Here is a 23,818-nt window from a genome sequence, read left to right as displayed (position 1 = left end):
CAAGTCGTTCGTTTTTAGCAAATGTCAATCCTCCTTCCAACGTTTTGCCTTTCAATGTAGCAGTAACTAATTATCCTGGTACAACTGAGACCTCCACCCTCACTTCTGTCCTCTGAGGTCGTGTCACAATTGTGAAAGCAGTTTCATTGATTGTGTGCTGAGCTTACCTTTTTCGTTTACATCTCCCTGAACTCTTAGATAATCTCTTGTTTTCGATTTTTTCCAAAATCTTTACATGAACATTTTATATTTTGATCATTTTTATTAAATAACTTTTAGGTTTCGAAGTACACTGAAAAAGTGGCTTTTTGAATGGAAATAATATTGTAGCTGATTTGGGTTTTTTTAAAGACCGGCTGGCTATATGTGATAAATGTCTCAATGATCATCAGTGATTGTAAAAGCAGTTGGCGGTTTAGCTTTGCCACTGGGATCTTACTTAACGCTCTGAGAAACAATTCTTAAAATAAAGTGTGTGTTGCTGCTGTGAGATGGTGGTTTTGCAGAAAGAAGTAAATGGCAGCTGAATGGGTAAAGAATTCAAGCTGCATTGCAGAGAAAAATGTAACTTCTATGCAGCAAACACTTGTGGCATGTATCTCAAATAGTGTGAGCAAAATATATGAAGTGAAAATGTGAAATAGCCATTACCCTGCCCCTTTATCCCTGTGGTTGCAATAAATGCAGTATCTCAATCTCAGCCAACACACAAGAGCCAGTAGCTACCTGAGCCTCACTTTCTCACCAAAAGCATTGTGTCAGAAATATTATCCTTATTCTTCCCTCTTAGTTTTCAACAACACATGTGATGCACGAGAATTCATGTGTCAAAACAGACAGTGCATCCCCAAGCAGTTTTTGTGCGACCATGACAGAGACTGCAGTGATGGGTCAGATGAGAGTGACGAGTGTGGTGAGTACTGCTTCACTTTTACCTTATTTTCCTTTGTAAACATGACAAATTTGTGCAATTGTTATTGAATCTGGAAAGTGTCACATTGGTGGTTGCCATTGTATAAGCATTGTTAGATAAACCTTACACCTTGCTGCTTTGGTGACTATACAGGACTTTGCCTGGGCAGTGGTGTTTTGCTGAGCTCTTTTTCAGGTTTTAAGTCCCCAACACCTGGCAAGTGAGGCAGTTCTTGCTCGCTAAGTAATGTTAAATCCTTACTCCATCACTGACTCAGTGAGTGATCTCCATCATGTTTCTTTGGTTAGGATCTGAATACTGTAGTGTGTTTCTCTGAAAGATAATCTGAGCATCAATCCTACAAAGTTATACTCCAAATGTCTCACTGTAACATTGAGCTGAAGTTGACAGTGCTCACCTCTTATAAATATCCAGCTTCCTCTTCAGCTTGAGTCGCCCCTTCCAAACCCACCACTGGAAAAAAATAATGTACTAAGGTAGTCACTTATTGGGACATTGTGGGCTTGTAACACATGTCCTAGTGAGTTATACTTGCTCTGCCTGCGATTGATACCTAGAGATAGCTTTGTTTTCTAAAGATACGTTTATGGTCCCAACCAGAATATGGAAAAATAATTTACAGGACATAAATCTAGAATAGTTTTATTTGTCAAAAGTATTGTTACAGGTAAGTATTTCATTTCTTTTTGTCCATCAGGTTTGAAGTGCACGTGTTATGTGAAAAAAGAACTTGCAAACTTCCTTCCCAGGCTGGTCCAAAAAAAGCTAACGATATGAAGAGTGGCCGCTACGATTTTCTAAAGTTCAATGCCGTTTTGTGTTTTACTCAATTTTTGAGAGGAAGTAAACACTATTCTGGTTCGTTAACCAGTGAAATAAGAGTGTAAATACAATTTTCTGCAGCACCACCAAATCAGGTGTAAAGTGTTTGTGTGTGTGTATGTGTGGCCTGCATGTGTGTGTGGCCTGCCCAAGAGAGCATGCCAGACACACCACAGCAGCCCCTACTAGGCTGTAAAGACGAGGGGCACCTTCTGGGTTTTTAGAAAGTATTGAGACTATCTCAAATATATTTGTCGGGAGATTGTTCCTTGCTAAATAATTTCGCTATGCACTACCAGCTTCATGTTAATATGAAAAGTTAAGCTTATTTTAGCTGAGTGGTTCTGCAGCCGTTTCTGGCCTCACCAAGTTATTTATCTCTCTGTTCCTCGAACCCTTCTATAATTTGAATTGATATGGAAGTAATTATACAGTAGTAGTTCTGTTTTATGAAGAATATTTTTTACAAAAAGTTAGTTAACTTTGGTAACCTCTTTTCATATAGATATTCTTTTTTTTTTTTAAACAGATTTTCATTCAAATAGGGACACAACATAACCACATTTTCAGTTGGATAACATATATCAAAGCACTTTTATCACATTTCGTTTCAATTAAGATATTAACTGTTGAGAGCGAAAAAGAACAATAATGCAAACATATATAAGTGCATTATTACAAGTCAAGATATGTGCATGTGAATGAAGGATTAAGTGATCAGTGCTTTGAAGTTTGCCATGTGATGCAAAATTGGCGTAGAAAGACTAACTATTGGGAAGTGAGCAAACAAACATCCAGTCCCCCCACCCCTCTCCCGGAGGCAAATCTCCCCCCTCCCCACCATAAGGATAAGTTAAGGAATCAGGCAAGTTCGAGGCATGTGGGCTGCTGAATTCATATCTGTGCATAGATCGCCGCCTAGTGTTGGGTCCGGATGTTTGCACGTTGTTGTCCTGGAAGAGTCTTCGAAGTATCCTTGGATAGGTGACTCCTCCCCTGGACTACAGTGCGCATGGGCATCCTCTCCATCCTCAGATTGTTTTTTTCCGCCATTGGGTTCGGATGTGCTATCTTAGCTCAAGTTAGGAAAATATTTTTTCGAGGCCAAAAGGCCTTTAGTTTGCGTCGGTACTGTTTATCGATCGGGTTTCGATACAATCCTGTTAGTTTACTAACTTTCAGCACCAACTTTTTTCGCATTTACCTGTCCATCGACCACTTCGACGATGGAATCGAGGACGCCATTCAAAAGGTGTCCGGTATGCAATGCGAAGTACCCACACATCGACGTCCATCCGGTGTGCAACAAATGCCTTTCGCCGGACCACGACGAATCGACATGCATGGCCTGTGCCCGGTTCCGTTCCAAGAAGACTCTGCGGAATCGACGAGCGGCGAGACTCGAGGCGCAGCACGCGGCACCGGCCCCAACAGACATCTTCGACGAGGCCGAAGACGTCGAGGAATTAGAAGTCTTGCCCTCCAGTCCCGTTTCCGAACACGAACCCGGATCGGACGAGGTAGACGAGTCACTCTTCCACAGAGGTGAAGACGACACCGAGGTAGGAGACGACGAGGAGGCCTTAGGGGCCGAAGAGAGTAGCTCCAATGATGAACAAGGCCTACCTGTTCAAACCGTTGAATCACCAGTGCCACAGCCTATGGCTCCGGTCGAGGGATCGCCTTCGGGCCTTACCCGAGACCCATCCCGCAGTTCTTCGGCCCCGCCCTCGGGCCCGGCCTCGGACGTTCAGCGGCAGCCATTACTACATAAACAGGCTGGTTTCCCTACCACAAAACCGAAACCGAAAGCTGCTCCGGTTCCACCGAAACCGAAACTGAAAGTGGCGCTGATCGGATCGAGGCCTTCGACGCCAGCGCACCGCGTCGGCACCGACCGCACCAAGAGGGACTTCGGTGCCGAACTTGAAGCGGGCGACGTTGGAGTCGACAAACGGAAAAAAGGCATCGGCACCGACAAACCTGCTCGGCTACCGGCACCAACGACACCAAGGGCCGTACCGCCTGCTGTGTCTCGCATCGCTCCCTCGACGACACCTAAGCCTCAGGTATCGAAGACTTCGACGGTGATCTCTGCACCTCGACTCGATGAACCGCCGGCGCCGAAAAAATCCACGGCCTCTACCAGCCTGGCCGGTGCCAAGGCCTCGAAGACGCCCCAAGTACGACCTGGTGCGACGCAAGGCAGCAAAACCGCAGCTGTCCTCCAGGACACCTCGGGTTCCGGTTCGATCGGAGCGCCAGCAGCCTCTTCGGTGCCGGCCAACATTACATTCGGCTTGCCTCCGTCGACAATCCCAAAAATGTTCCAACTCAGGACACGGGTCGCCCAACCTACGGTCACACCTGCTGAGACGTCTCCGGCACGTATCATCGACGCCGACACTGGCAGGATGATTCTCCATGACCGAAGGATAACTTCGGAGCCGCCGTTGGACCCTTTTAGGATCCCACTAAAAAGGAAGTTGCCTGCAGAATCGGAACCTCTCCTTTATGAGCCCTTCCATTCATCCTACCAGGATCCACACCGGTTCTCCCCCACGCGCTCCGATACGGATGCATTGGAGGACTACATGGATGACCAAGTCCCCTACCATGTAGACACGGACCCGGATGACCAGCAGGACCCTGATCAAACTTGGGGCGACCCTGCAGACCCCAGTGCACCTCTCGATGCACAGGACCAACAACTCTATGGGGCAAAAACATCTCCTACGGAGGATACTGCGGCGTTCAACGCTCTTATTGAACGTGCTGCAAATAACCATGGGGTACAGCTTCACTCTGATACCATCGAAGATGACTTTCTAATGGACACCTTTGCATCCTCAGAAAGACATGTAAAGACTCTGCCAATGTTGAAGGGGGTCCTCAAACCAGCCAAGGACATTTTCAAAGAACCCACCAGGGCACGAGTGATAAACCCCAGGATTGATAAAAAATACAGATCAGCACCTGGGGATCCTACTTACATCAGAGGACAATTACCACTCGACTCCATCGTCGTAGCGAATGCACGCAAGAGGGCACACTCGCAAACGACAGGTGACGCTCCTCCCCCGGACAAAGAGTCCAAGGTGTTAGAAACGTCTGGCAAGCGAGTTGCCGCCCAAGCTGCCAACATATGGCGCATAGCCAACACTCAAGCGCTCCTTGCTCGCTATGATAGAGCGCACTATGACACACTGGAGCAAATATTCCAACATCTCCCTGACCAGTTCAAGGAAGGCGCAGAAATGCTCATCAGAGAAGGACAGCTACTAACGAACGCTTCCATCAAATGCGCACTAGATGCTGCAGACACGGCTGCCATAGCCATAAACACAAGCGTCATGCTGCGACGACATGCCTGGCTACGGATCTCAGGATTCAAGCCTGAGGTACAAAACAATATACTGAACCAGCCTGTCAACCCCGACTATTTATTCGGGCCAGAGGTTGACACCACCCTCGAAAAGATAAAAAAGGACACGGACACTGCAAAGTCCATGGGCGCCCTACAAACTCAGTCCTTTCGGAGCGGCTCCTTTCGTCGCCCCGGAAACAAGGGAGCAGGTAGAGGACAGGGGTCACAACAAACATATAACAAAGGCAATACACAGACCACCTATGATAAAAACACCCGAGGTGGATATCGTGGCTCCAGCACAAAGGGCGGAGGACGCGGCTACGGCAACACCAGGTCCTCCCCCAAGAACAAGCAGTGACGCCCTCTCCCTTCCTCCCGACCACATAACACCTGTTGGGGGAAGGCTACAAAGGTTCCTGTCCACGTGGAATTCCATCACCACGGACAGGTGGGTCAAAGATATTGTAAAATACGGTTACTGTCTGGAGTTAACCTCCACTCCACCCACAATACCACCAAGAAGCCGTCCTATGTCCTCAGAGCACTTAACGCTCTTACAGCAAGAGGTGCAAAGTATGCTTCTAAAAGGCGCCATAGAGGTCGTACCCGTCCACGAGCAGGGTACGGGGGTTTACTCCCTCTACTTTTTAATTCCAAAGAAGGACGGGTCGCTCAGACCTATATTAGACCTGAGACCCCTGAACCAGTACATTCTTTCAGAGCACTTTCACATGCTCACTCTACAGCAAGTCCTTCCGCTTCTCAAGCAGGGAGACTTCCTGGCCACACTGGACCTCAAGGATGCGTACTTTCACATACCCATCCACCCCTCACACAAAAAATACCTCCGGTTCTCTGTTCAGGGCCAGCACTATCAGTTCAAAGTCCTTCCCTTCGGCGTGACAACAGCGCCCAGGGTTTTCACGAAGTGCCTAGCTACGGTGGCAGCACATCTACGGAGGCAGCATATACACGTCTACCCCTACCTAGACGACTGGCTCGTTCAAGCGAAGTCAGCCCAGCAATGTGCAAGCCACATGTCCCGCACCATTCACCTTCTTCACAGTCTGGGATTCTCACTAAATTACCCAAAGTCCCATCTCCAGCCCGCGCACGTACAACAGTACCTAGGTGCGACTATAGACACTCTGGCGGCCACAGCTCAGCCAAATTTAGTGAGGATCAACAGCATACAACTGCTGATCTCCAAGTTCAAACCCAATCACTCGCTTCCAGCGCGAGTGTTTATGCAGTTGATAGGCATGATGGCCTCCTGCATCTTCATAGTCCCGCACGCGAGGTTACATATGCGCCCACTTCAGGAGTGCCTAGCACGTCAGTGGAATCAGGCTCAAGGACAGTTGAAAGACCTAGTGTTGGTGAGCGGTCGGGCATACAACTCTCTGCATTGGTGGAATCCACAAAACCTTTGCAAGGGCCGACCGTTCCAAGAGCCTGTACCACAGATAGTACTGACAGCGGACGCGTCTCTCCAGGGATGGGGAGCTCATGTACTCCACTACACAGTGCATGGACTATGGACAACACAACAAAAGAAGTTGCACATCAACCTTCTGGAACTGATGGCAATCTTCCTAGCCATGAAGGCATTCAAAGTACATCTATGCAACAAGGTCTTGTTGATCCGGACGGACATCATGACCGCAATGTACTACATACAGAAACAGGGAGGAACACACTCTCCACAGTTGTCTCATCTGGCTCAGAGCATGTGGAAGTGGGCCATTCAAAGGAACATGTTCCTCATGGCGGAACACCTCCCTGGCAAGGACAACCAGATGGCGGACCTGCTCAGCAGACACAGCCACCAGATGCACGAGTGGGAGTTACACCCATCAGTACTCCAACCGTACTTCCAGCAGTGGGGTCATCCGGAGATAGACCTATTCGCGACAAGCGAAAACGCAAAATGCCAAAGCTTCGCCGCCAGATTCCCACATCCGCAGGGCAATGCGATATGGATGAACTGGTCCGGCAGATTTGCGTACGCTTTTCCCCCAGCGCCATTGATACCGCTAGTGGCCCGCAAACTCCGACAACACTCCCTAACACTCGTCCTAGTTGCTCCCACGTGGGCACGCCAGCCGTGGTACACCACCTTCCTCGAACTTTCCGTGGTGCCGCATCAAAGGCTGCGGATCAAACCCGCGCAATTGACGCAGAACCATGGAGAGGTTCAGCACCCAGATCCGCAACAGCTGAACCTGGCGATCTGGCTCCTGAAGTCCTAGAGTTTGGCTATCTCAACCTGCCACCTGACTGTATGGACATCATCAAGGAGGCCAGGAGACCCACTACCAGAGCTTGCTATGCAGCCAAATGGAAAAGGTTCGTCATTTATTGCGGTAATAATGACATCAACCCGCTGGACGCATCCATCCAAAACATCATCTGTTATCTCTTACACCTATATCGATGCAATCTGGCGTACACCTCTATACGTGTCCATTTGACCGCAATCTCAGCCTATCTGCAAACCAGGCAGCACCTCTCTCTATTCAGAGTGCCCGCCATCAAAGCATTCTTGGAAGGACTCAAACGAGTCATTCCACCAAGCCACCCACCGGCTCCAATGTGGAACCTCAACTTGGTCCTCACACGCCTGATGGGTCCACCCTTTGAACCTCTACACTCATGCGAGATTCAATTCCTTACCTGGAAAGTGGCCTTCCTTGTAGCGATCACTTCCCTAAGAAGAGTTAGTGAACTCCAGGCACTAACCGTTCAAGAGCCATTTATACAGGTTCACACCAACAGGGTCGTACTACGTACCAACCCCAAATTCATGCCCAAAGTAGTATCGCAGTTCCACATGAATCAGACTATTGAACTGCCAGTTTTCTTCCAAAACCCACAAACTGTTGCAGAAAGGGCACTGCATACACTAGATGTACGGAGGGCCCTCATGTACTACATCGATAGGACTAAACCCTTCAGGAAGACACAACAACTGTTCGTTGCCTTTGCCCCACACCACAAAGGTAACGCCATCTCCAAAGCAGGGATAGCCAGATGGATAGTTAAGTGTATTCAAATCTGTTATCAAAAAGCAAAACGCACATTAACTATTCCACCACGGGCCCACTCAACACGTAAGTTGGGGGCTTCCATGGCCTTCCTAGGAAATATTCCCCTGCATGATATATGCAGAGCAGCCACATGGTCCACTACACACACATTTACAAAACACTATTGCGTAGATGTGCAGTCAAAACAGCAGGCAGCTGTAGGACAGGCTGTTCTCAAAACACTTTTTCAGACCGCTGCAGCTGGCACGGGTAGCCGCCGCCAATAGAGGGCACTGCTGTGTATTCTATGCACAGATATGAATTCAGCAGCCCACATGCCTCGAACTGAATATGCTACTTACCAGTATGCATCTGTTCTTGGCATGTAGGGCTGCTGACATTCATATCGCCCTCCCTCCTCCCCGGCGCCTGTCGCAGCTGCAGCTCTCAGAATTACTGCAAGCATGGTCATCACTTTCTGTATCTACTCCATCACTGCCACAATGGCGAAAAACAATCTGAGGATGGAGAGGATGCCCATGCGCACTGTAGTCCAGGGGAGGAGTCACCTATCCAAGGATACTTCGAAGACTCTTCCAGGACAACAACGTGCAAACATCCGGACCCAACACTAGGCGGCGATCTATGCACAGATATGAATGTCAGCAGCCCTACATGCCAAGAACAGATGCATACTGGTAAGTAGCATATTCATAATGACCAAATAAGGAACACAAAGAGACATATCCCAGAAGGGACAACCAGGTAGAAGTATAGTTCAGTAATGGAACATGTCTGCACTTCAGGGGAATCGTAAATACTACTGGGGACTTGATTATGAGGCCAAGGCAGACCCAGGAGGAAGAGCTCCGCTAAGGGGCCATTTAGTCGGAAGCCTCATCTATGCTTTCAGCTTCATCTCCCCGAACGTCTGCCAAAATCAGTCATACAGATACTCTAATCTGCAAATTCCTCATCGTCACACCTCACATTTTCTGATGACATTTGTCCTTCAGTTGTGTTTATGTGCCAGTAGTTTAATATGTTCGGATTGTATCCTGGATCGGGTAACCTCTGCAATACTGATGTCCCTGACGCAGGTGGACCCTTAATGGGGCCACTACATCGCATCTGGATGTGACATCAGGTAGATATGTAGCTAGAACCATCCTACACCAGATGGGTGAATTGTTCAAAACTTTTCACTGTGAGCCTAACTCCAGAGGATACTTTGAGGTGATGAATCGACATACAGATAAAATATCCATTATGCAGATAAAGTATCTATCACAGAACGCGTTACCAAAGGTAAAAACCTAGCCTGGATTTAGAAAAGAAGTTCAGGAGCAGGTGATGAATGTCTCCTTTGATGGGCTAAACCTTTGTACTAAACAAGTAAATGAAGTACTGGAAAAGATTAAAAGATGAAGATAAGTTCACGAGAGCATTACAACAAAGAATATCACATATATGATTTAGGAAGGAGCATAATCATCTATATTCTTCCAAGCAAGGCATCTCGTAGTATTATTAGCTGAAATCTTGCAGTAGCAACGACTACAGTCCAGATTTGTCAACACTTCATGAAAGGGCTGAGATAACAAGTTTTAACACATCTTCCTTAACTTTTGCCTGATTGTTTTCCCTTTCTTCCCCATAGCCTACCCAACCTGTGGCCCCCACAAGTTTCGCTGTGCCAACGGCCGATGCCTGACAAATAGCCATTGGGAGTGTGATGGGGAATTTGACTGCCATGACCGTTCCGATGAGGCTCCGAAGAATCCACGCTGCTCTAGCACTGGTAAGTGAGCTACAGCATATGTGGTGCCTTTGCAGCTTTGAGGGTTATGTCACTGGCATCGGGCACTGTTAACTGGCCTGTTTACCGTACCTTCTTAGAGATGGAGACCTAGAACAGAGGATATTGAAATGATGTGTATGTGTGTGTATATATATATATATATATATATTTTTTTTTTTTTTAAAGTATTTATTGAGTTTTTTGTTGATGAATCAACCAGCCCAATCAAAACAGAAATAACATGGATGTGTCAAGTAGCCCCCCACCATTATCCGAAAATCATAGTACAAACAACATGAAATATGACTGTAGGCTGGCAGCCCCCTAACACTTCATAGTAAAGTATAAGTCTTGCAAACCCACCCTTGAATTTCTTCACGGCGCATATCTTTTCCATTGTCCATGGATACACTTTTATCACCCCCATGATGCCTCATGCCATCCTCGTTGGTTAGGTTCCTTTTGACACAGAGTTCCTCCGGTATCCTCTTCGGTTTTTTACATTTCTAATTTCGGAGTCTAGTATGATTCTGTAGCAATATAGGGTCAGGTGTTTATCTGGTCGCAAAGTGAGAACAGTAAAGATGAAAGTTCATCAGATTCTGTTTTTCTTTTTATCTGCCACCCCTCACTTCAGTTTTTTAATCTTTACTAACAGTAAAACTTGAACCTACCTGGGTAGCAATAGAGCAAAGCTGCCTGCTGCTTGTTACCTAGCTGCCTTTTCTTTTTTCCACTTTCTCCCTTTTCTTCTGTTTAGTAATAATACTTTACACTCCTTGTTTGTTTCTTCCCCTTTGTCAGTTCCCATTTTCTGCTCATTGTTTGTTCCGGTCCTCTCTCCTTTAATTCACATTCTTGTTTATCTTTTTCTGGCCTCTCTTTTTAATTTTTTTTCTTGCCTTACATATTCCCTTTTCTTTCTTCTCCATCCAAATCTGCTCCACTCACTTGTTCTCCTGCTTTCTTTTGCTCCTGTATTTACCCCCACACTGTCTCACGATCTTCCATACTCTTTCCCCACAGGGCCATCTTTACAACCATTCCTTTCCATTACCCCTCCCACTTAGTGAATCCTGAACCTTCCTACTAGTTTATGTATTGCACTTTTTATATATCGCTGCTCAACCCACTCAAGGATGTTAGCGCTCATCATATAATAGAAACTATAAAGAAACTGGATTCCCTTTACAAATAGATTAAATGGAAGAAGTGGAAATAGGTGCTAGTATGTCCTGTATCTCATTTATTTAACATTAAGAAGGACTGTGTGGGTTTTTGTGTAATGTGTTATCCTGGATGAGAAAGGCTGCCCCCATGCCAATTTCGACTGCCCCTTTCCCTCCAGAGTCGCGTTGCTTCACCTCATCCTCAGTTTTGAGGTTCTTTTCTTTCTCCCTTTCCAGAAAACAAATGCAATGACTCCTTCTTCCTATGCAAGAATGGGAACTGCATCCCTGAGAACCTGCTCTGCGATAACAGTAACGACTGCGAGGATGGATCAGACGAGCTCAACTGCTTTATCAATGAATGCCTGAACCGCAAGTTGAGCGGCTGCAGCCAGGAGTGTGAGGACATGAAGATTGGCTACAAGGTTAGGGCTGCACAGTTGATTCTCTTCTTGTGACTGTTATCCATATAAGCTGAGGCTTGCAGCCGTCTGAGATTCTTGATATGCTAAATACCCTGAATATTTTACTGGAGCTGAATGCCAAGCGTTCCATGAGGCTCTCGATAGCACTGATCACCACAAGAGACTACTGCCAATATCATTTGTTGGGTTTAGCTGATCACTGTTAAGGACTTGTGGTTTAATAACATGCAGGGAAATGGACGGACTGTATTATGTTTATTTTAACATTTTTTTATTCGTAGCTATTCTGTTGCACAGACATTGCTCCTAGACAAGACACTTTCTATTGTAGCAGAAGCTGCTTGAGGTGTGTGATGCAGAAAAGTAAAACCTGATTCTGTAGCACGTAATCGTACAGCAGACTATACAGTGGGCATTTCTATATGGACATTAAACACAATTACTTTATAGGCTCAATGTGTTGGCAGTTTGATCCAATATCATGTGATGGTTTTTGTGACGTGTCAAAGTTGGGATTAGAATTCAAGTCTTCAGGATCCCAGGCCAGCGAGCAAGCTATTACTACCGTACCTAGCCACCAACCCAGCAATCCTTCTCTTTCCTCAAAGTCCGGTGCACATGTCCTCATTAAAATGTGTCCTTAAGAAAGAAATCTCAAATTAGCCAACATCACATTTAACCATTTCCACAATGCTTTCTAAAGCATGTTGCAGACTGTATGTATAGCTGAAACTGAACTGCTGCTTAGGCTTGTGGCTGCAGTTTCACCTCACTCTCCTCTGTTATTGCTCTTAAGGCCACCAAGTATATTTAAACGAGTGACCCCACAATTTTAGAGAACCTGGAGTAATATGTTTTGCACAAAACAGTAGTTCACTTAGGGAATCCTTCATATATGAGAGAGAAACATGGTCTTAACTATTTATAAGACCCGACCGTTATTAATCCACCAGGACAGACAAAAAACAGGTAGATAAACAATTTTGTATTGCAGTTCATTTATTCATTGCATACCATTACAGTATTTCAAGCTTTTCTTTTGATAGTGTAGTAAAGATCCAGTGCTCGCAATGGGAGAGGCGTGCAGTCCTAAGTGGTTGATAGAGAAAAGTGTATCTTATAAAAACAAAAATACGTTCAACTCCTTTAGTTATTTTTATATAGTAAAATAGGAGTTGGTATATGTATACAGTCAACAGTGTTTCGACCTCTAGTAATGTTGAGGTCATAATCAGGACGTGGTGTGTAAGCACCTAGTATCTAGCCCATCGGATTATAAATCTTCGTGGTCGGCTCAGTAACGCACGAAACAAGAAAGTGTAGCAGCCATTACTCTAACTATGGAGCAGGAGAATGTGACGAGGCTCCCAGTGTGATAAATTTACACATATAATAGTGAGGAGGTTAATTCTGGGTTATTCATGGGTGCTTCTGGTAATATTGTTTCCGTGGGTAAAAGCCAGTAACAGGTCAGCCTACTGGAGAGAGCGTGCAGTGTTGCAACTAGCAGGCAACACAGCACGCTCTATCCATTAGGTGGCCCTCTCCAGTTGGCAGACCTGCCACTGGCTTTTACCCACGGACCGCAGCAACAATATTACCAGCGACCCCCTGCATAACCCAGAATTAAACTCTTCACTGGGCTTTGTGTGACTTTATAACACTAGGAGTCTCTCCACATTCTCCTGATCCATAGTTAGTGTAACAGCTGCTATACTATCTCGTTCCATGCATGACAGAGCCGACCACAAAGATTCATAATCCAAAGGGCTGATCTTTTGCATCCCCTACGAGCATTCCAACTTATGCGCAGGGCCAATTGATTACCCTTCCAATTGCGTTCTCCCATTTGGGATGACCCTTTTCACCGGATCCATTCCTTTATTCTCTTACCAGATACTGGGTGCATCATTGTGATGATGACCTCACATTGCTAGAGGTCGAAATGCCTGTTGACTATTCAACTATATAAAAATAACTAAAGGAGTCAGACGTCTTTGTGTTTTTATATAATGCGCTTTCCTTTATCACTCACTTAACACTGCACATCTCTATACCAAATTGCGAGTGCTAGATCTTTACTAGAATACCAAAAGAAAAGCTTGAAATTCTTTAATGATATTCAATCAATGAACGAATGAATTGCAAAGCAGCATCATTTATCCTCCTATTTTGTGTCTGTCCTTGTGGATTAGTAACTGTCTAGTCTTGTAAATAGTTAAGACCACGTTTTCTCTCTCATATGTGACTAATTCCCTAAGTGAACCACTGTTCTGTGCAAAACTTCAGGCCACCAAGCCATGTCTCGTTCCACAAAATCATTTCCCATTTTCCTGTGGTATGGATGGGCGAAACTGCTGAAATTCATCTCCCTAGTTTTGCCAGGTGACCTTGTTTTGCAACTTGAAGTGCAGTAGGTAGTCTATGTACAACTTCATTTAGGTTTTCTGTTTAAATTTCCAGCTACAATGCTGAAATATTCTGGGTCGGTGTTGCAAACTTCTGGGAAAATGGTTAAGTCGATTTTGCTCATTTACTTGTTAAAAGTTATCCAGCAGCTGTAGGCAAGCAGAGCAAATTTAGAGAAGCTTATTTTGAGCCCTATAATCTGGAGGAGACTAGATTGTTTCACAAAGAAATGCCCACTTTGAATACAGAGGCCTTTTAACCATCATGGAAATGGCCCACTGTTCATCACCTGCCACCTCAGCAGTACCTGTACACCCCATTTGGCAATTCTCAAAGGCAGGGAGCTATATATTATTAAGTGGAGCATACACTTTAATATGTCGTAGCATCAAAACCCTCAAATTGTCGTTTTTGCTTTGGAAAAGTTAGTAGCCCCATTGACTAGTACAGAGCTACTGGCTTACCTCCGTCTGGCTAACTTCTTAATGGGACTACTAAAATGTAAACTTCAAGGTATCAAGTTAATCGTGTCATAAAACCCGTCTTGATGCCGTAGTTGAATTTAATTTTTCTTTTGGAGAAAGGCAACTTTTAGAAAGTTGCCACTGTGTTGCCCCGTTTATCCAGTTGCCGTTCACAGTTGCTGGCCACCAGACAGTCTTCTGCCTTCCAGGGGAGTAGTTTGAACGGCTCTGGCTTCCCGTACATTAGTGGCCTGCTACTGATGTGTTCTCTCCCCCATCACAGGAAGCCACACAGAGTGTTGGCCCAAAAGGCAAGCTTCATAGGAGAAGCCACCTTTGGTGGACAAATTGTGATAACTCATGTAGGACGTCCCCTTTATTCAGGTAGACGGGCTGGTGGCGGGAACAGAGAGGGGAAGCCAGTAGCCAAACCGGTTTTCTTGTCTGCGTGTAGCCCACAGGCAGACACACCTCTAGAGCGGACTATTAAGCTCTTAACATCTGAGGAAGGGTTCAGACATCTTGAGAGTGGGCAGAATAGTGTACTCTGGGATTGCTACATGACACACATAGCCAGAAGTCTGAACAGGTCGAGCGGAATCCTGATGACTCATTGGCTAGTAAACTCATCATCCCTCTTTGGGCACTTTCTGGGCATAATATGACACCCCTGGCACCCTGAACTTCAGATTTCATCTGGACTGGAGATCGGACCAAAGAAGGACTGCCCTGCTGATCTCTGAACCTGGCAAGAGAGGCTGCACTAACCGTCGGACGACATTTTCTGCTCCTTGGGCTAGCTTAAAGAGGACTGTGCCTGTAGTGCCTGGCTCGAGAAAAAGTTGCTTCTCAGCCACAGACCAAAGTTATGACTCTCAACGGTCAGTCTACTGACCTTCTGTTCCAGCACGAGGACCATAAAAACTGAATTTGCCCGTTCTGGCCACTCAGTAGTCACTTGCAAGGAATCACCACTGACCGCTGACATGCAGCCAAGAAGACCTCTTCCTAGGACTCAAAAGTTGCATCCGTGTCTGCCAAACTCGAGAGAGTTGTCAGATTGTAGATTGGCCACCAAAGACAGAATCTGAAAGAAACACGTTAGTTAGATTCCTCACCTTAGAATATCCCCAGGCGTCAGACTGGATCCGGAAGATTTTTCGTCAGCAATACCCCTTGCGCGTCGCTAGGCGTCGTCTGCGGCTCCGCGTCCGTCGTCGGCGTCGTGCGCCGGGATGACGTCGTCGGAGTACTTAGACGCCGCCCTCGCGCGCTGACGTCAGTTCTTCTTTTTTCCGCGCCAGTAAGCGCAGATCCGGGAGAGCTACCCCTTTTAGTCTTTTTTGACTAAATCTTTTTGATCATTTTTGATCCTTGTCTGTCGACATCTGGTGCCGGTAGGATGCCTGGGTTCAAGGCTTGTGAGGATTGTCATCGACTGATGTCGGTGACCGATCACCACCGCCGGTGCCTCTACTGCTTAGGCCTCGACCACGACGCGGAGTCGTGCAACGACTGTCAGGCCTTGACTTCGAAGGCTAGGCGGGAGCGGTCCCGCAAGCTTCTCGAGCTTCGCCACTCGGCTCCGCGTCGTGCGCGATCCCGGTCCAGGAGGAGGTCCAAGGATCGCTCGCGGAGCCCTAGCCGACGCCACCATCGATCGTCGGGCTCCAAGTCGTCGGGTAAGTCCAAACACTCAAAGAAGTCCAAGAGGCGACATCGCTCTTCGGACTCCCCTCGCCGGTCGCGCGACTCGGCCGAGGGTCCAAGTGGTTCCACCCCCGCGGCTCCGGCGGAGCCGCAGGTGCCGCGTCCGCCCCCATACCTTCCGGTCCCTGGGGCTGACGCGGCGCCGGCGGAGATCAGTGCCTTCCTCTCGGCCATGAGGAGCCTGGCCCCGCCGTCGACGCCCGCTGGCGCGCCTTCGGGCCCCGCGGGCTCGACTGGGCGACCTCGCGTGCCGGCGGCTCCGGCCCCGGCGCCGTCGACGACTCCGGTCTCGACGCCGCTGGTCCCCGCGGGGCCCATGCCTGGGCCCCAGTCGACGCCGGTTGACCTTGTCACTCCTCCACCGGCGCCGACGCCTGAACCACCGACGCCGTCACCGGCGCCGCCGACGCCGACGCCTGTGACGCCGACGCCCCAGTTTAGCCCTCATCCGGACCCGACGCCGGCACGGCGTCCGCCGACGCCGCATCCGACGCCGCTAGAGACCTACCATCTCTACAGTCCGGTTCCGATCATTCCTCCTGTTTATCAGGAATCGGAAGAAGGGGGCGACTGGGAGGGGTTCGAGGACCCTCTAGCTGTTCAGTCACAGCTTTCTCAGGACTGGGCAGATGAGCTGGGGGAGGCCAGCGGGCTGGACACCTCGCCAGACGCTGGATTCACTTCTCCTCCGACCGTGGCTTCGGAGGAGGGTGCAGCATTTTCTGTGGTGCTGCGCAAGGCGGCTGAGGCCCTTGGGCTCGAGTTGCCTGCCGTGGCTGTGAGGACCAACATCCTCACTGAGGTGCTTCAAACCTCAGCAAGCTCCACTGAGCCTCTGCTGCCGTTTAACGAGGCCCTCACTGACGTTCTGCAGGGCACCTGGTCCAAGCCCTCCACAGTTCCTCCTGTGGATAGGAACGTTGCCAGGCGCCACCGCCCTGCTCCGGGCGACCCCAGCTTCCTGTCCCAACACCCCACCCCCGAGAGTCTGGTTATCCAGGCCTCTACTTCCCAATCCTCCTTCCCGACCGCTCCGCCGGACCGGGATTCCAAGAGACTCGAGCAGTTTGGCAAGAAACTGTTCTCGTCCCTTAGTTTGGGCCTGCGGTCTTTAAATACCGCCTGTCTCTTGGACCGTTATTCCCATTCCCTGTGGGATACGGTGGAGGACGTGCTGCCCCAGTGTCCGGAGGAGGTCCGGACGCGTCTTACCCAGGCTCTGGCCGATGGGAGGGATGCAGCACGGCACGCCATAAGATGTGGGCTTGACACCACGGACACGCTAGGTCGGGCGATTTCCACCACGGTGGCGCTCCGCCGCCATGCCTGGATGCGGTCCACGTCATTTTCCGGGGATGTCCAGAACACCCTCATGGACATGCCCTTTGATGGCACTCGCCTGTTTGGTGAGAAGGCGGACAGTGCGCTGAACCGCTTTAAGGACTCCCGGGCTACGGCCAAGTCCTTGGGCCTCTCGGCTCCGCGGGCGCACGCCTCCGCTTTTCGCCCCTTTCGTGGCCAAGGAAGGGGCGCCTCCTCACGTTCGCAAAGCCACCAGCCGCAGAACCAACCTGCGCGCGGTCGTGGACGTGGCTTCCGCCGTGGCGGAAATGGAGGCCGACGTGGTCAGCCCACATCCACCCCGGCAGCATCCGCCTCAAAGCCTTCCTAGTCCGAGCTTTCAGGCCCATACCACGCCAGTGGGCGGCAGAGTTCGCCATCACCTGCTCCACTGGCGGTCCATAACATCGGACAGGTGGGTGCTGCAAATCGTCCGAAGGGGCTACTCCCTCCCCTTCGAGACGACCCCTCCAGCCATGCCACCGCAGCACCACCGTATATCGGGGGATCATTTGGATCTTCTCCGCGAGGAAGTTTCGGCTCTCTTGGCCAAGGGGGCCGTCGAGCGCGTTCCGAGTCCAGAAGTAGGTCGTGGTTGTTATTCCCACTACTTTCTGGTTCCCAAGAAGGGCAAGGGGGGCCTGCGCCCTATCTTGGACCTCCGGAACGTCAATGCCTTCCTCCGAAAGGAAAGGTTCAAGATGCTAACGTTGGCTCAGGTTTTAGCTGCCCTAGACCCTGGAGACTGGATGGTAGCGTTGGACTTGCAGGGCGCATATTTCCACATCCCCGTCCTGCCGGCCCACCGGCGTTACCTGCGGTTCACGGTGGGCCAAGAGCACTTTCAGTTTACCGTGCTCCCCTTCGGCCTCACCAGTGCCCCTCGGGTGTTCACGAAAGTGATGGCGGTGGTCGCAGCTCATCTGCGCAGATCAGGGGTCCCAGTCTTCCCCTATCTCGACGACTGGTTGTTGAAGGCGGGCTCGCCCCAGGCAGTCGTCTCCCACCTCCAGACTACGGCGGATCTCCTGCATTTGCTGGGGTTTTCCATCAACGTGCCGAAGTCGCACTTGAGTCCCTCTCAGAAGCTCCTCTTCATCGGAGCGGTTCTCGATTCGGCGCAGTTCCGGGTCCATCCACCGGAACAGCGGGTCCGGGATATTCAGGCCCTGATTCCCATCTTTCGGCCTCTATCCCGGGTTTCGGTCAGGTTAGTGTTGCGGCTTCTGGGGCTGATGGCCTCCTGCATCCTACTAGTGCATCACGCCAGGCGGCGCATGCGGGCTCTGCAGTGGGACCTGAAGTTTCAGTGGGCCCAGCATCACGGCAACCTGTCCGACCATGTCTTGATCTCGGAGGGTACTGCACAGCAGTTGCAGTGGTGGCTCACGGACCGCGAGTGGGTCAAGGGCAAGAGCCTCTCCCTTCCCCAACCGGAGCATGTCGTAGTGACGGATGCGTCCCTCTTGGGATGGGGTGGCCATATGGGAGAGGCGGAGATCAGAGGCCTCTGGTCTCCGGCGGAGTCTCGCCTCCACATCAACCTGTTGGAGTTGAGAGCGATCCGGCTTGCACTGAAAGCCTTCCTTCCCTCTGTCAGGGGAAGTGTCGTGCAGGTGTTCACGGACAACACCACCGCCATGTGGTACTGCAACAAACAGGGCGGGGTGGGGTCGTGGACCCTTTGTCAGGAGGCTCTGCGCCTCTGGACATGGCTGGAACACCAGGGCGTCACCCTGGTGGTTCAACATCTGGCGGGCTCTCTGAACGCCAGAGCAGACGAACTCAGCCGCCGGTGCATGATGGATCACGAATGGCGTCTGAACTCCGAAGTGGTGCAAGGCCTCTTTCAGCAGTGGGGAGAGCCTTGGTTAGATCTATTCGCCACCGAAGAGAACGCGCAATGTCAGCAGTTCTGCGCGTTGGAATTTCCAAGGCGGCACTCGCTCGGCGACGCTTTTCGTCACGAGTGGAGTTGCGGTCTGTTGTACGCCTTTCCGCCTATACCACTTCTGCCCAGAGTGCTGAAGAAGATCAGGCACGACCGGGCCCAAGTCATCTTGGTGGCTCCGGATTGGGCACGAAGATACTGGTATCCCGAGCTACTCAGTCTGTTGACCGATCCCCCGATACGTCTGCCCCTTCGGGAGGATCTTCTGTCGCAGCAGCAGGGGACGGTCCTCCACCCGAACCTGTCCAGCCTCCACCTCCATGCGTGGAGATTGAGCGGCGGCAGTTGATGCCATTTGACTTGCCTCCTGAAGTCTGTGATATCATTCTGGCAGCCAGGCGTCCCTCCACCAAGTCGGTATACGCCTGCCGGTGGAACAAATTTGTGGCATGGTGCACAGCAAAGGCTGTGGATCCCCTTTCCGCCCCTCTTTCTGAGGTTCTCCTCTTCCTTCTTTCTCTGGCCCGGCAGGGCTCTGCCCTGGGCACCCTGAAAGGTTATCTTGCTGCCATCTCCGCCTTCATGCGGCTTCCTGATCAGCCTTCTCTTTTCAAGTCCCCTGTGGTTACACGCTTTCTCAAAGGCATTACACACACGTTCCCTCCTGTCCCTTTTGTAATGCCTCAGTGGGACTTGAATCTGGTTTTGACATTCCTGATGTGCGCTCCCTTTGAGCCTCTTCACAATTGCCCTCTTCGTCTTCTAACTCTAAAGACTGCTTTTCTGGTAGCCATCACCTCGGCTAGACGGGTGAGTGAGCTCCAGGCTTTATCTTCAAAGCCTCCTTTTCTGTCTGTTCATCCGGACAAGGTTGTCCTTCGGCCTCGTCCCTCCTTTCTTCCTAAAGTGGTGACTCCATTTCACCTTGGGCAGTCTGTCACCTTGCCCACCTTCTTTCCGCCTCCGCATCCTTCCAAAGAGGAAGAGAGGCTCCACCGTCTGGACCCAAAACGTGCGCTCTCCTTCTATCTGGACCGCACAAAACAGTTCCGGGTGGACGACCAGCTTTTTGTTGGGTACGTGGGCGCTAAGAAGGGGAAAGCTGTGCACAAACGAACCATCTCTCGGTGGGTCGTTTTGTGTATCAAAATCTGCTATTCCTTGGCTAAAAAGGACCCTCCTGTTGGGCTGCGCGCCCATTCTACTCGGGCCACAGCGGCTACTACTGCCTTGGGACGGGGAGTCCCTTTGCAGGACATCTGTCAGGCGGCGACGTGGGCTTCGCTACACACGTTTGCCAGGCATTATTGCCTTGACAGCCAAGTCCGGAGGGATGGCTTCTTTGGCCGTTCTGTCCTCCAGGACTTTCTGGTGTGATCTTGGTTCGCAGACCCACCACCGGGGATGGTATTGCTTGGGTATCTATTCTAAGGTGAGGAATCTAACTAACGTGTTTCTTTCAGATGAACAAGTTACTAACCTTCGGTAACGATGTATCTGTAAGAAACATTAGTTAGTTAGATTCCTCACCGACCCTCCCATCCTCCCCGTTCTGCGAACTGACATCTAGGGTTAAGGTTGTCCTTTCAGGCCCCTAGATTTTATTTTTGGCACCAGTGTCGGTCTTTGCATGGCTCTGCGTTCCTGGCGCGGAAGGCTATGTACAAGAACTGACGTCAGCGCGCGAGGGCGGCGTCTAAGTACTCCGACGACGTCATCCCGGCGCACGACGCCGACGACGGACGCGGAGCCGCAGACGACGCCTAGCGACGCGCAAGGGGTATTGCTGACGAAAAATCTTCCGGATCCAGTCTGACGCCTGGGGATATTCTAAGGTGAGGAATCTAACTAACTAATGTTTCTTACAGATACATCGTTACCGAAGGTTAGTAACTTGTTCGACTAGCCCTTACCAAAGGATATTGCTGTATCTGCTGTTTCCAGAGCTCGGTAGCCCAGCCGCAGACGATTTCTACTGGCTCAAAGTGGACATCAACAGTCAGACTCCTGGCCAAAGTTCCACATTACATGTGGAATGAGGAATAACCCCAGGAAGACCCCTGTCAGCTGCCCAGCACCCAGAGCTCCTTTCAACATCCTCTGCATCCCCAGCATCAGGACCACGCCATTGAAGCCTATGGCGGTCTTGATGTAAAGTGTACAACTGGACTTGAGACTGCTTGGGTGACCAGGTAACTGTCAGAATAATCCATATTGGGCTCCCCTGACATCCTTCTGTCGGTAAAGGTCGCCCAGCTCACACCTGAACTCATACAACCTTTTCAAAAGCTCTTAAACTTGAAGGTTGTCAATTCTTATGTGCACTTTAGACTAAAAAGCTGAGATTTATGTTTTACACACAAATCTATATCTCAAGATCCCTTTGGTGGATTTTTCTCATCTTGGTGTCTAAAAATTCATAAAAGTCTACTCTATTTTTAGGTCTCGCCTATGCAGCGCGCATGCGCTTCTCTAGGAGAACACCTTTAAAAATTGGTCAGCTCTTTTCAAGCACTCGTGCTGGCATCCGCCTTGCGGGAGCGAGCAGCGGCGCGTGTGCGAATTTAAAACATATGGCCTGCACGCCACTGCTCGCTCTCGTGGAAGCCAGCACAAGCCCGAGTGCTTGACTAGACTAGTCATCTCTGCACGGCTGTCCTTGCCCTCACTTCATCAGCCTCCCAATGGCGCGCGCACACCACTCCCGGGCTTGTTAATAGGTAGAAACGTATCTAGTGTAAGAGGTGAATCTGGTTAATTCTTATCATTTAAAAACACACACATTTGAGATGGCATCATTGATCCTAGAATGGCCGCTCTGCGTCTTGCATCCCTCTCATGTGTTCGCAACTATTGGCTTTTAGATGACTGTATTTTTAGGCTCAAGGTATGTGCATATGCTTAGGCGCGCGTGGGCTCCACGCGTCAGACAGAGGCTGGTTTGAGTTAACTTTGAGTGCGTGGAAGCAACTTTTCTTGTTTTCTTTCTGTTCGTCGCAGGGACGTTCTTTTCACTCATTAACAGCTTATCTGCTCCTTGAAACCCGCCTCTGGGCTTTCAGGCACCGTCTGGGTTGGAGCTCTGCTGCCACATCACTGGAAAGCCAAGTTAGATGTTAACCACTCTCTGTACCCGTATGTATGGAGATAGTCGATAACGTGTCAATCTGATAGAGACTACTAGCTGCAGATTCCTTAACGTAGAATTATCCCCAGGCGTGAGACTGGACCCAGAAAATGTTCTTGCCCAGCATCTCTGCGTGCTGACGTCCGCGGGCGTGACGTCAGCGAGGTCACATAAGCCCCACCCCGGCGTGCTGACATAAGTTTTCTTCTTTTCCACGTGCAACGCTGATCTGTATTGTGTCCCTGGCCTGTTTCAGGCCTTCTTTTTTCTGCTTTTAGGCGTTTTTCTTGAGAACAGTGTGCGAATGCCTTCAGGCTTTAAGACGTGCTAGTCTTGCGTGGACCTGATGTCGGCGACGGATCCTCACCCCATCTGCATGTGGTGTTTGGGGGAGCACCACGACTCCACGGACTGCGAGGCGTGTCAGCAAATGAAGCCGAAGTCCCGGCGGGAGCGCCGGATGAAACTCTTTTTGCGGCGCATTTCCCGGTCGGCAAATCGCCGCGCCCATCCCCCGCGGAAGGCTTCAAGACCCGTCGCTTCCGTCCCCGAAGGTCGAGTCGACGCCTTTTCGGCGCCTTTCTTTAGACGCCCCGGCCCAGCCTGGGTCTCCTGCGCCGCGCGTTGTGGCGGAGGTCGTTCCGGCGTCCTCTTCTTCGCCGGTCCACGTTGACCTGACGCGGGTCGCGGACTTTACGACTGATTTGTCTCCGGACGCCCCCTCTTCTCCAGAGGTTCAGCGGCTGTTGGTTTCATCTTCTCCGGAGATGGCTCGCCGCGTATTGGCATTTTCCCTGGCGTCTTCGCTGTCGCCGCGCCTGCAGTCTTCGCCGGAGGCACCTCAGGTTTCCCATTCCTCGGTCCCCCTTTCCGGGCTTGGCCTGGGGGACGGCCGCCTTAGCTTGCAGCCGTCGCCCACAGAGGAACTGCTTTCCCCGCCGCGGGGCCCTACGGCGGCGAATACTGCCTTCGCTCGGGCTGTTTCGAAGGCTGCGGTAATATTGCGTATGGGCAATCCAGCTGCCCATTTCCCCACGGATCATCTTCTGGCGGTCCTCCATCAGGGTTCTGGTGGTCGGGAGCTGCCTCTTCGCGTCGAGGATTTGCTCCTCACTTCTCTTTTGGGGGCGGCCCGCCACAGGGGACCCGGTGCCCCAGCAACTTCTGCACTGCCATCGTCCTGCGCCGCATGATCCTGTCTCTTTCACTCCACCCTTCTACCAGGGGTCCTCTTTTACAGACTGCCTTTCCCTCCCTGCCATCGGTGTTGTCTGCCCCGTCACGGGAGGCCTGCTGGTTAGATTCCTGGGGGCGCAATTTCTTCGC

The 23,818-nt window shown here is 50.1% G+C and overlaps 1 protein-coding gene across 2 annotated transcripts in view; it reads left to right on the top strand.

Annotated features, from left to right (window-relative positions):
* LRP1 (LDL receptor related protein 1) overlaps positions 1–23,818 on the top strand; it is a 1,298,976-nt gene that overhangs the window by 741,223 nt on the left and 533,935 nt on the right. For both annotated transcript variants that reach the window (XM_085654639.1, XM_085654638.1), the window contains exons 53-55: positions 791–913; positions 9,816–9,956; positions 11,363–11,550. In XM_085654639.1, the coding sequence (XP_085510765.1) occupies positions 791–913; positions 9,816–9,956; positions 11,363–11,550 (452 nt within the window). The remainder of the gene's footprint in view (positions 1–790; positions 914–9,815; positions 9,957–11,362; positions 11,551–23,818) is intronic.

This window comes from Triturus cristatus, chromosome 4_1 (assembly GCF_964204655.1).
Source record: "Triturus cristatus chromosome 4_1, aTriCri1.1, whole genome shotgun sequence".
Classification (NCBI taxonomy): Eukaryota; Metazoa; Chordata; class Amphibia; order Caudata; family Salamandridae; genus Triturus; species Triturus cristatus.
The sequence above is the reverse complement of the archived record's forward strand: the minus strand, read 5'-3'. Positions and strand labels throughout refer to the sequence as shown.